This window comes from Stigmatopora argus, chromosome 23, assembly GCF_051989625.1.
Source record: "Stigmatopora argus isolate UIUO_Sarg chromosome 23, RoL_Sarg_1.0, whole genome shotgun sequence".
NCBI classification, from domain to species: Eukaryota; Metazoa; Chordata; class Actinopteri; order Syngnathiformes; family Syngnathidae; genus Stigmatopora; species Stigmatopora argus.
Window position 1 is genome coordinate 9,346,450 of NC_135409.1, and position 11,774 is coordinate 9,358,223.

The following is an 11,774-nucleotide window of genomic DNA, read 5'->3' on the forward strand; positions in this document are numbered from 1 at the left end:
ATTTCATCAACAAAACCTAATTTTTTTTTCCTGCCCAGAGCCATGGTCTCCCATTGTGCCACATCTGTACCGCTTTACCACTTTTGTTTCGTCTTTCACATTCAAAAGTCAATCTATAAACAGGAGGCAAAAACATTCAAAACCAAGTGTTGTGCTCCTCTTCAAGGCATTCCGTGGAAAACTAAAAACATTTGCTTCCAAAAATAGAACATGTACCCTGGTGATTTCTTCGACTAGCTTTCGAAGCAAATACATGCGAAGAACCCGACGCTCCTAAATGCGTCTGAATATCAGAAACGACAAAAAAAAAAAAACCTTCAAACAAAGCTTCACATTCCCAGATTAAAAAAAAGACGGCAAGAGTACCACAGAGAGGCCCGTACTAAAACGAACAAATAGTGCACGTGAAAAAGATTGTCCTTCAGTCTCTCGGCGTCGGCGTTTTCAACATCCAAACTTTTGCCTTGAGACCGTGGGCGAATGTTTGGAGCCACGCCCTTAAGATACAACAATCCAGCGAGGAACCGACAGAACGTCTCGGCCGGCGGTTAGGCTTCTTCTCCAGCCGACCGGCCTTCTTCTCCCTTCGCTCGGAGTCCGCCGTCAGAGATCGGTGACTTTATCCTCCAGGTCGGCGGCGATTTGTTGCAGTCGGAGCGTCAGCTGGCTTTTCTGCGCGGCCGGGTCCTCGTCCAGCGAGCGGATGATCTGAAAAAGTCCACGTCGGGGGCACGCGGCGTAAAGGTTCAAACATGGGGAAGTGGGAAAACGTCCCTCCTAACCTAAGCCCAAGTTCTCACCGCATCATAGTACTTGCTGGCGTACTGGTAGAGTTGATGGAGGGCCTGCTGCGTGTTCAGCTCATCCGTGTGTTGCTAAACGAAAATGGAGGTCAGCGCTCTGGCGCCTCCGTTCACGCGGACGCGCGAGTACGCACGTACCCTGGACACCTCGGCGAGGTACGTGTTCATGTCCTGGTCGCTGACGGGAACCATTTGGCGGATTCCTTTGTAGTAACTGAAGGACACAGACGGGAGGGAGGCCTGAGTGCGTGCGCTGCCACGGCCTGGCGGCCTACCGGCTGGCCGGCGCCGTCCCACTCACTCGTCCACCATCTTCTTGTAGGTGGAGATCTCCTTAGCGTAGAGCAGCTTGTTGCTGGGCGACTCCTGCCGGGGCAAAAGGCGTTAAGACGCGGGCGCTTGGCTTGGCGCAACGTGGCTGGACCCACCCGGCTGAGTTTGTGCTCCGTCTTGGTGCAGGCGTCCATGAACATGAGCGCGATGACGTGCAGCGAGGCGTCCACCACCTCCGTCACGTGCACGTCCAAGATGAAGTGAGGGTTGCGCAGGATGTTGACCCAAAAGCGCAGCGGCAAGCTGGGGGCCAGAAACGCAATGAGCGCGCGTCGGAGCGCCAGCTTCGGCCGGCGGCGGACGGGGCCTCCGCACGCACCTGTTGGTCTTCCACACGTGCAGCGTCTCCTCGTCCACGTTGTCGTGCCGAAGCGCCTGCTCGTCCAGGAAGTCAAAGAAGTACTTGACGGCGGGCGGCACGGCGGCGCTGGAGCGCAGGATGCTGCGGAAAAAGTCGTCCACAAACTTCTGCAGCGTGCCCTGAGAACCAGCGAATGGCGTGAGCCCGAGCGCCGCCTTCCCCGAGCGACCGGCGTGCGCCCGAGCGCCGCCTTCCCCGAGCGCGGCCGAGCCCACCTTGACGGAGAGCAGCCGCGTCAAGTAGATCTCGGTGATGGCTTTGTTCACAGACTTGTCCTTGACGTCGCCTCGCCTGGATTTGACCTCGTCCAGCTCGTCGCTGGCTCGCACCAGGTGGAAAGTGTCGTCGTCCTCCAGGAGGGCGTTTCCTGCCGCCGTCACCGCGTCGTCAGGCGCCGTCTTTGCGCCCGGGGCGGCGGCGGCGTCCGTACTTACGCTCTTCATTGTGGTCCTGGTGCTGGTGGACGGCCCGAGAGTGCAAAACCCTGGACAAAACCAGCGTGGCGTTGTCCCGCACCTGCACAGAGTGGCGGCGGTCCCGTTGGTGGCGACGTGGTCGGACCGTGACAAAAGGCCTTCTTACGTTGTAATGAGCCAAAGTGTTGAGTCTCTTCCGGCGTCCTTCTTTCTGAGACGTCAGGTCCAGGTCCGACAGAATTTGACCCGTGGAGCCCGGACGCCACTCTGGAATCGTCCAAAAGGAGCCAATTCATTGGGAGCGGACGGACGACAGACGCCCAATCCACTGGCGCCGACTTCAAACTCTTTTCAACGAGTGTATCCCTCATTCGGTACGACCCCAGAGTGAATATTTTGGAGGCTGAGCGGGATGTCACGAGTGGACGTCCAGTCCGTTTGACATTGGAGGAGGGCTGGCGCCTCGGGTTTTCCAGCCGACCCGCAGCCCCCCCCCCCCTAACGCCATCAATGGCTTCCTGAGCGTTATGGAACGTGTCGTTACCCAGTGCCACGTTCTGCGCTTTGGGCCTTTGGGAGTACGGCAGATTTCTGTAGACTTGATCGATGATCTTCTCCTTAACCTGCGAGGCAGAAACGGTGTTCCGGCCGGCGTTCGCTCGCAAATGGAGTGCAAATCCGATGATTCACCTGAGAAATGGTGTCACAGTTGAGGACCTTGACGGGCGTGACGTCCGCGCCTTCCCCGTGCACCAACACCTGCAGCGTCTGACGCCGAGAGACAAAATTCCTGGCTCGAGCTTTTTTGTCCACCCACAGGGCCTTCGCGACGCTACGGCCGACCCACCAGCACCGAGTACTCCACGTCGTCTCCCAGCAGCCCCGTGTCGTTGAGCGTGTATTTGGCCTTCTTGACTTTGGCGTCCACCGGGCCTTTCTCCACCTGGTGCTTGAGCGCTTTGAACAACTTGTACAAGGGCTCGCCGGCGCTGTCCTAAAAGGGGACGGAGGGAGGAAAAAAAAAAAAGAAGCAGCTGGCACTACAAGGCACTCCCGCAAAGAGAAACTCACCCTGAGGAACTGGTAGAGGCAAATTGACATCCAGTTACACAGCATCCTCTCCACCACCGTCTCTGACCTGCACAAAAGAGACAGGTTTTTTTTTGGACACCGCTTCTGGGAAAGCGCCAGTCACCCTCGCCCAAAGTGCGGGCGGGTGGGCTGGCCGGCCGGCCGACACGCCCACCTCCTCAGCATGAGCTTGGGGTGTTTGTTGTGTACGTGTTCGTCCATGAGCTCCAGGAGGAGCGTCCGCGTGATGTCGGTGAAGTAGACCAGCTTGCCGTGAAGCGCCACCGTCAGGAGGGAGGCGAAGTCGCCGCGCGCCCGCGCGTTGAAGTCGGGACGGCTCTCCAGCGTGTGAATGAACTAGAAGCGGCGGCGCCACACAAAGACCTCAGCGGACGGCGGGGCGCCTTTTCCACAGCTTACAAGGCCGCCTGCGACCGACTCACGTTGATGAGGAAGGGCTTGCTGTTGAGGAGGTTGGAGAACTGGTCCAGGGCCCGAGTCACGACGGCCCGGCGGAACTCGGGCACGTGCACGTGTCCCGTCAGCACGCCGCCGCCGCCATCCTCGGAAGGCAGGAAAAGGTTGCGCTCCGTGTATGTCTTGTAGTCCAAGAAGGGGATGCGCGCCTCGCTCGGCTCGCTGGTGTGGTCCTCCATCTCGATCATCAGGTCTGCGGAGCGCCGTGTCAAAGGGCGGCGCGTTTTTGGAGCGGAGCGCTCAAAAGCGGCCGAAAGGGAAGGAGCAGGCGACTCTGACCCACCGGTGAACTCCTTCTTGCAGCGATCCCTGACGCTTTCCTCCAAATTCTCCAGCTGATTTTTGACCTTCTCGTACTCGCGCTCCGCCTGCCGGCTCTTCCTCCTGCGCCGCCGCCGCCGCACGCGTTTGAGGCCGCGTGGACGGACGGCCGCTCACCCGTGGCGACGCACGGACGACTCACCTGTAGCAGTACACGGACACGGCCACAAAGAGCAGCATGGGCACGACGACGGCGGGCACGATGATAGCCAGCGGCATGTCTTCCTTCCCGGCGTAGTACACGGAGCCCACTTTCCACTCGCCGTGGCCAAACTTTACCTGGAAGGCCCGCCACGTCAAAGACGCCCTCACGCGCCCGCGATGTCAAAGGCGGCCTCACGCGCCCGCGTCGGTTGGCCCACGCTCACCACAAGCTCCAGAGGCTCGCCGGCCGCCTCTCGCCGTTGACGTTTGGAGCGAGGCCGCCACGAAGGCGCGTCTAGGATCAACCTGTCGTCCTGTCGACGAGCGGCGACGCGTCACACGAGACGCACGCCGTGGAATTCCCGAGCGGCGTCCTCACCTGAAGTATGCTGACGTTACAGGGAGCGTCTCCGACGAAGGCCCGCGCCTCGGCGGCCGTGGCGGCCTTGGCGAAGCCCCGCCCCTTGGGTCGCAAAACCACGAGGAGTGTTCAGACGTGAAGTGCGCGGCGCATCTCGGGCGGCGCTCACGGTCACGATGATGACGACGCTGGTCTCGGTGATGACCGTCTTGGGGAGCTGGTCGAAGGAGGGGTTGGGGTGGTACGCGAAGGCCTTCAGCTCCTCTTCCACGTTGTCCAGCTGCACCACGGCGCGCAGCGGGCGCCTGTCGCTCCAGTTCACCGCCGGCGACAGGAATTCCAACACGCTGTCGTTCTTGCTCAAGGCATCCTGGACGACTCGCTGAAAAATTACACGTCACGTCACGTCCCCTCGCCGTCGGCTGGACCGCGGGACTCAAAACCACCGACCTGGCCCGGCGCGTCTTGCGACCAAAATTCTTCCGTGGCCGGTGCCACCTTCAAACTGGCCCTCTGGATCAAGTCGAAGCCGTTTCCCGTCACCACGATCCTCCGCCCGCCGCTGATGGCCAGAAATAGTAAGAGTAATTTTTTTTTTTTTTTAAAGCTCGGATTTGCGTTCCACCGACGTCGAAGGCCAGGGAGAGAAACCGACCAGACGAAGCTGGACTTGGGGGCGTATTCGGAGATCTTGGGGTTGTCGGTGTAGCGGAAGGTGGCCGCCACTTCTTTGCTGGTGTTGCGCCCGTAGAGGACTTTGAGCGCCAGCGGCTCGGAGGGAAGCTTCTGGCCGCCGTACGGGCCCGTCCGGCAGATGATGAACTCCCCGAAGGAAAGCCTGAACGCAGAGCAGCGTCCCCGTTTGTGTTTTTCTGGCCACGCTTTCAAGTTTTCCTAGTTTTCCTCTGGGCGGGAAGCTCACACTGGACACGGCACGCCGCCCACCGAGACGGAGACGTCCCCTTTGGAGGCCGTGTCCAGGTCTCGGCCGACGATGGTGATGGCGGTCCCGCCGGCGGCCGGCCCTTTCCCGGGATGCACGGCTTCCGGGTGCGGGTCCTGGACAGAAGAGCGGAGGTCAAACGTGGACAGATTTGGGCGAGGAGCAAAGGCCGGCCGGCCGCCCGGTGCCTTCCCTGCCTAACTCCCTCCCTCCCTCCACTCACCCGATACGTGAAGAACACCTGCGACTTCCCCGTGCGCCCGCCGTCCACTTCCACCACCACCACGCCGCTATTGCTGGGCTCCACCGGGATGTCCGACGGCGGCGTCCGCTTGGCCGGACCGATCTCGCACACCACCCTGCGGGGCGAGGAGGACGCGAGCGTTCGCCGGGCCGGGCCACGCCGCGCCGCGCCGCTTGTCGACGATTTCTCCGAGCGCTACCTGGTGGAGACGGAGTACCGCTCTTGCAAGTGTTGACACTCCACGCCGGCCACGCTGATCCTCTTGATGTCCTCCTTCTTCACGCCCATGTTGGAACCCTTGATGGTCACGGCGATGCGACCGTTGAGCGGCCCGAAGCGCGGCGCGATCTGAAGAAGGAGCATTGTTTCCCCGGCAAAAGGAGCGGGCCCGCCCGTCGTCGCCGCCGCACCGTCTTACGTCTGTTATCCGCGGCTCGGGGCACGAGGCGGGCGGCGGCGTGGGGCACGAGCCACGGTAGACGCAGGACCGCGAGGAGGCGCACCACACGCAGTCGTACTTGGCGTCGGCGTGTCTGCACAAGCTGCAGTCCTCTTTGCCCACCGAGCAGTTGTACAAAAGCACTGAAAGGAAGAAGGCACGCCGCCGGATGGGGGATACCACCCACGGGCACGTTTTGGACGGACGGAGCCACCCGCCGGGCCCCGCGGGCTCACCCGTCAGCGTGCTGTCGATCTTGCGCTCGGTGTCCCGTTCGATGACGTGGAAGGAAACGTTGACCTCCTGCCGCTGGTCGTAAGAGAACTGCGCAAATGCACAACCTTCGTCGACAACGGCCCTTTCGGCCCGACGGCGACGGGGCCACCCGGCGGCTCTCCGGCCAGAGTCGGCGCCGCGGGAAATGCACGTTTGACGGCCGTTACCGGGAAGCCTGGGAATCTAAAGTGGTTGCCGCCGCCCGGCTCCTGCGTCACCTCCTCTTCCGTCCGCTTCATCAGCTCCGTGCCCATCACGAAGCGGCGACCCTGAACGCCACCACGTTACGCTTTAGGAAAACCTTTGACCCTTCGTCCCCCCGCCGCCGGCATCCTCACCGAGTAGATGTCCAGGTTCCTCCCTCGGAAGCCGATGGGAACCTCCACGCCGACGGGGATCAGGACCGGCTCCGGCGACTGGAACTGCGGGCAGCGCTCCGGCTTGGGGAAGCACCGGCAGGTTTGCATCGACCCGTGCCACCCACGCCCAAAAACAACGGCGGGGACTGACCTGTTGAGGTTTGACAATGTGACTTTGGTCCGGCGCGCCGTCCGTGTCGCCGCATCGGTGCTCGCGGGCGTTCCACTGGCAACCCCACTCGCTGGTCACGCACGAAATACACCTGGCGCCGGGAAGAAAATGGGAGGGAAGCGCCGCTCGCATTCGGCACGGCGCCGGGCGAGCCCCTTACGGCGTGTTGGGATTTTTGCCGACGGTTGCCGCGCAGTCGTAGAAGTGAAATTCCCCCGTCGTCACCACCACGTCGTCGTTCACCACGATCCGGAGCGGCACGGACACGTAGTCTGGAAGCACGATGGCGGATTTAGAAAGCCAGACGGACCCTGACCCCAACCCTAACCCTAACCAGACCTCGTTGCGCCAGAGCGGGCGGAACCTCGGCGGGGTCGGGCAAGGAACAGGTGACCACGGCCGGGCTGCCCACCGCCACGGCGCGGCTGGCCCACGCTCCGAACAGGCAGCGCAGTCGATCCGACTCGCGGAGCCTGGGCAGAGCCGGAACGCTGATGTCCACCTGGGAGAACCACAAGGGACCCACGGGTCTTGCCCTATTTCCCTTTTGGGGGGGGGGGGTGTCATCGTCATCGTCGCCGCCGCCGTACCTGCCGTGTCTTGCGGCAGCTGAGGTTGGGGGGCTCAAAGGCCCGGATCTCCACGCACTGCTGATCGGGGGACCACAGCCAGGCGTGATCCTCCGTCCCCCTGCCGCACTGGTGCTTCCTGGTGCACCTGCAATCCATTTCCGCCCAAGGCTGGCTCACGTCACGGCGCGACAAAAGGTTTGCCCCCCCCACACAGCCGCTCGCTACCTTCCCTCCAGCACACACCAGCCGCAGTACGGATCCTTGAGGGCCATGCAAGCCCGGCAGTCGGTCTTCAGGTGGCACGCCTGCACGGGCACTTTGCTAATCTGCAGAATGGAGGACGCCGAGGCGCAGGAGGTCAGGAGAAAACAAGGAGCGGGCGACAAATGGTCCCCCTTGCCAGTGAGCGCAAAGACCACTGAGAGCAGCCACCTTTTTCTCGCTGGCGATGTACAAGTGCTGCAGCTGAGAATCCAGCAGGAGATCCTTGTTGACCTTGCCGCCCGTCACTCCGGCCGACGCCAGGCCGTAGATCTCGGGTCGGGCCGACAGGTGCAACTTGAGCACCTGGCAAACGGACGAGAAACGACCAAGTTTTTTCGAAACGGCCGGCCAAGGAGGCCACGGCGCTCCAAAGAAGAGTTCCTCTCGTGCCTCCCCAACGCCTCCCTCTCTCTCTCTCCCTCCCTCTGTGGTACCTCTCCGTTGGCGGTGCCCAGAAAAGCCACGGCGTGCCCCATCTCCACGGCCACGGCCACGGCGGTCACCGACCCCTTGCGCACCAGGGAGGGCTCGGCCGTCAGGGCCACGTGGTCCACGCTGGCCAACGGCGACGGCAGGAACTCGGCGCCGCACTTGTACTTCTGCACCATGTTCAGCTGAGACGGGAAGCGAGGCAAAAGGCAAAAAAAAAAAAGGTCAGAAAAGCCCAAGCGGGCCGGGCCGGCCGGGTGGACCATCGCCGGCGGGCTCCACGTTTGCTCACCTTATTGGTGGGGCTGCACGCGCTGCCGGATTTGCTGGAGTAAGGGAAGTACACGGCCGGCTCGTCGTCGATCAGGCCCCCGTTGCTGTAGCAGGCGCCGATGATCTCCAGCAGCCTGGCGTTGATGGCTCTCACGGGGTACATGCCTGGCAAACGGGAGGGAGCACCGGCTAGAACGGGCGCGGCTAGAGAGCGCCGGCCGCGTCGACGACTCCGAGACGAGACCCACACAAGGCGGAGCCGCTCGGCTCTTCGTCCGACGAGAAGGCCACGAAGAGGACTTTGTCGGAAGCCAAGACGGGTCCGTAGCGGCCCGACCTGCTCAGGTTCTGAGCCAAAACCTCGCCCGGCGTGGTGACGTAGGCGGCCTGCGGGGGAGAGAGGATTTTTAACCCCTCTTTGTTTTTTCTTCTTCTTCCTTTTCCTCGGATTTTTAACCTCCCCCCTCTCGGACAGCACCGTAGTCCAAACGGACTTACCTGAACTTTATTGAACTTGTTGGCCGCGCTGCAGTTGAGCTGCAGCTCCGTGTACGAGAAGTAGCTCTGGTCGTCCTCGCACATCCGCGAGATGAAGGTGAAGTTCTTGGTGTCCTGCACGCCCAGCGTGCGCGAGAAGAGGAAGTAGACGAAGGAGCCGTCCTTGAAGGCCAAGCGAAAGTCGTGCTGGTAGCGCAGCACAAAGGGGTTGGCCTGCACCGACGAGGCGTCCACGATGTTCTCGAAAGTGTTCCATTCGCCGTAATCCCTCAGGATGCGGGTGGAGATCAGCTTGGTGCTGTCGTGGCTGCTGTAGCCCTTCGCCACCTGAGCGCCCGGGTGCCCATTCGGCCGGTCAATGTCGGCGCGGCGCCGAGCGATCCCCCCAAGCCGGGAGATTTTTTTTTTTTTTTTTTTAACTCACCAGGAAAACGGTGAAGTTGTCTCTGTCCTTGGTAAAGTAGGACATGACTCCCACCACCGAGATGCTGTGGTCGGTGCTGGCCACGTAGGACTTCTCCCCCTTGTTGTCGACAAAGTAGAGCACGTGCTCCACGTGGCTGAGGTTGACCAGCGAGCAGATGCCCCGGAAGAGGCTACCGCACGCCACCAGCCTCTCCTGGGCGCCGTTCACCAGGAGCAGCTTGTTGTGGTTGTCGGTTTCCACCGCCTCCTCGCAGGCGTCCGTGATGGGCGGCGTGCACTGCCGGTCGTCCCGACGGGGGCCCGTCTCCACGCGGGACTCCGTCCGCAGGTCGGGGGACAGCTGGTAGAGGGCGTTGACGGCGCCCACGTAGAGGCGCCCCGTGCGGGGGTCTCGGACCACGTTGTTGATCAAGGTGTCGGAGAGGAACTCTGGGTTCTGGCCGCGGGAAAAGCACAGTAGGGCGCTCGCCGCCGCCATGACCAGGAAGGGCCACCACCACGACCGCCGCCGCTCCATCGCCACTGTTGACCAGAGGGAAATGGAACGGCTGGTTGAAGTCGCTACCGCGCCGTAACCGCCGGCGGACGCGGAGAGGCGCCGAGGCCCGGGAAATTCACCCGGTGAATTTCAGAAAAACACCCTGATATTCACCCGGTGAACTTCAGAAAAACACCCTCGAGTACAGCGTTTCCCGGCCGAGCTTGTTGATAATATTGGATGGAACGTGAGTTTGGATTTTTGCCCGCCCGCCCGCCCGCCGCATTTTTGCCGCTCCTTTCTTGAAAGCAGTGCCAAATGACAGGCGCGTCCAACTCCGAGCCGGTTTACGTAAGCGGCGACGCGGTGGTCCGCCGGTCCCAAAGTCTGGCCTTCCGGCAGATGGCGCCGGTGACGACCGTGGCTGGCGGCCGTGGTTGGCGGCCGCGGCTGGCGGCCGCGGCGGTCACGCTGTAATGCGGGCTGGCGGTCGGCGGCGGGACACACGCAGATCACAGCACTGAGTCGGGGGGGACGAGACAGGCGTTGAGAAGCAGGAGGAGGAGGAGGAGGAGGAGGGCACATCTGCCGGCGCGCTTTTAGCCAGAGCGCATTTTGAAGTGCGCAACGACACGCAGGCTCGGGACTTTTGGAAAAGCTCTTTTTTTGCTTGCAATCGAACGGGCTGACGTGACCCAACATTTGGGATACCGGCCAACGGACGTCCTCTCGCTGGACCCGATGTCTCCGAGCGCTGGCAGAGTCCAAGTCCGGCCCAGATGGATTGTCGTCAATGAGTTGATATTTGAGGAGTTTCTGCAAGAACTCAACCCCCCCCCCGCCCGCGCCCTCCCAACAAAGGCCCCCCGAGCCTCCCATTAACCCTTTCCTTTCACCCTCCCCTCCGCCACGTCCTCGCACAAAGCCCCGAGGTTGCCAAAACAAACAGCCACTCGCGTTCATGGGAACCCCCCCCCCCCCCCCCCCCCCCATCCCCCGCTCAGCGGGAAAGTGAAAAGTGACGCCAGCGAGACGTGACAGGAAGAAAAAAAAAGAAGAAGAAAAAAGAATGAAGGAAAGGACAGGGAGGGAGAAGAAAAGCAGAGCAATTCTGGACGCAGGGTGTAAAGAAATCCCGCTCACCTGCTGGCCTTTGGGCCGATTCGGCTCGACCGCCGAATCGAGCCGCTCGACACCGTGAGGCGCAGAAAGAGGAAGAACTCCAATTAGTGTGCGGAGCACTGGTCAGGAAAACAGAGTTTTGAACTCCTCAATCTAGGGACCGAGGAAGGCCTCGGGTGCCCACGCTGTCGCCCAATTGGAAACGGAAACCAAAGTTGTCACCAAATGCAGCCGCAAATTGAGCGTTTCCCAAAAAGACGGCACCCCCAAGGCCCCCCCCCAAGGCACCCGTTCAAGCGTCTCAAGCACCTTTGCGCCCCCGCCACCTGCCAGCGGACAACGGTCGACGCCTTTGAGCACACAAGCGCACACGCGCGCACTGACGGGGTTAAAGTTGGCAACCCCGCCGCTACTGTTCCGGCAGGCAAACACGACCTTCGAACGCTGGAAATGCGGAAAAGCAAATATTGGCAACTCCGGTGGACAAACGGGCTCGCGCTAGAGCTGGGCTACAGGCCGGGTGGGACAACTCTCTGCTAGTAGTACTAATACAAATGCGCTGATAGTACATTCCACTATAGTTACTAAAGAATATGGCCTTTTTTTTCTCCAGTTCAAAGTCAACGCCCTCTTGTGACCTTTGGGCCGGGACGCTTCCGGTGTGACATCGCCGCCGCCGCCGCCAGCACACAAAGCTTTGGAGCGTTTCTTCCCACCAGTCCAAGCCCACCAGCAGAAAAAAAAGTATGCGATCCCCCCCCAGGCCACAGATGGCGGCCCTTCACCGGTTGGAGAAGCGTGTAACTGACAGTTCTTCAATCGGGACATTCCATCAGGTTAGGTTTACGACTGAATGTTTTCATGCTCACGGGACAAGTGAGTCACAGTGTATGTGGTGGGTGTGTGTGTGTGTGTGTGTGTGGGGAGGGGGGGGGGTCAATTAAGCAATCTTGCATCTTTTTCCTGTCACTATTTCAATAATAAAGAAAGAA

General features: G+C 61.2%; 1 protein-coding gene across 2 annotated transcripts in view; it reads right to left on the reverse strand.

Annotated features, from left to right (window-relative positions):
• The window catches only part of LOC144069206 (plexin-B2-like), a 13,799-nt gene continuing 2,025 nt past the window's right edge, over positions 1–11,774 (reverse strand). Inside the window, exons 1-41 of one of the 2 annotated variants that reach the window (XM_077594387.1) lie at positions 10,804–11,662; positions 9,181–9,704; positions 8,757–9,083; positions 8,507–8,645; positions 8,278–8,423; positions 7,991–8,170; positions 7,725–7,859; positions 7,518–7,618; positions 7,311–7,437; positions 7,060–7,222; positions 6,881–6,992; positions 6,700–6,811; positions 6,528–6,629; positions 6,357–6,458; positions 6,150–6,237; positions 5,893–6,056; positions 5,674–5,822; positions 5,454–5,589; positions 5,210–5,346; positions 4,943–5,125; positions 4,738–4,849; positions 4,457–4,669; positions 4,306–4,389; positions 4,151–4,240; positions 3,925–4,061; positions 3,745–3,845; positions 3,428–3,654; positions 3,160–3,341; positions 2,985–3,051; positions 2,761–2,907; positions 2,604–2,681; positions 2,458–2,536; positions 2,080–2,180; positions 1,932–2,013; positions 1,713–1,864; positions 1,456–1,616; positions 1,232–1,379; positions 1,105–1,169; positions 942–1,017; positions 801–875; positions 1–708 (exon numbers count right to left, since the gene is read on the reverse strand). In XM_077594387.1, coding sequence (XP_077450513.1) covers positions 604–708; positions 801–875; positions 942–1,017; positions 1,105–1,169; positions 1,232–1,379; positions 1,456–1,616; positions 1,713–1,864; positions 1,932–2,013; positions 2,080–2,180; positions 2,458–2,536; positions 2,604–2,681; positions 2,761–2,907; positions 2,985–3,051; positions 3,160–3,341; positions 3,428–3,654; positions 3,745–3,845; positions 3,925–4,061; positions 4,151–4,240; positions 4,306–4,389; positions 4,457–4,669; positions 4,738–4,849; positions 4,943–5,125; positions 5,210–5,346; positions 5,454–5,589; positions 5,674–5,822; positions 5,893–6,056; positions 6,150–6,237; positions 6,357–6,458; positions 6,528–6,629; positions 6,700–6,811; positions 6,881–6,992; positions 7,060–7,222; positions 7,311–7,437; positions 7,518–7,618; positions 7,725–7,859; positions 7,991–8,170; positions 8,278–8,423; positions 8,507–8,645; positions 8,757–9,083; positions 9,181–9,699 — 5,604 coding nt within the window. In that variant the 5' untranslated portion in view covers positions 9,700–9,704; positions 10,804–11,662 and the 3' untranslated portion in view covers positions 1–603. Of the gene's footprint in view, positions 709–800; positions 876–941; positions 1,018–1,104; positions 1,170–1,231; positions 1,380–1,455; positions 1,617–1,712; positions 1,865–1,931; positions 2,014–2,079; positions 2,181–2,457; positions 2,537–2,603; positions 2,682–2,760; positions 2,908–2,984; positions 3,052–3,159; positions 3,342–3,427; positions 3,655–3,744; positions 3,846–3,924; positions 4,062–4,150; positions 4,241–4,305; positions 4,390–4,456; positions 4,670–4,737; positions 4,850–4,942; positions 5,126–5,209; positions 5,347–5,453; positions 5,590–5,673; positions 5,823–5,892; positions 6,057–6,149; positions 6,238–6,356; positions 6,459–6,527; positions 6,630–6,699; positions 6,812–6,880; positions 6,993–7,059; positions 7,223–7,310; positions 7,438–7,517; positions 7,619–7,724; positions 7,860–7,990; positions 8,171–8,277; positions 8,424–8,506; positions 8,646–8,756; positions 9,084–9,180; positions 9,705–10,803; positions 11,663–11,774 lie in introns of those variants that run through there. The other variant, XM_077594386.1, reaches the window with a different exon arrangement.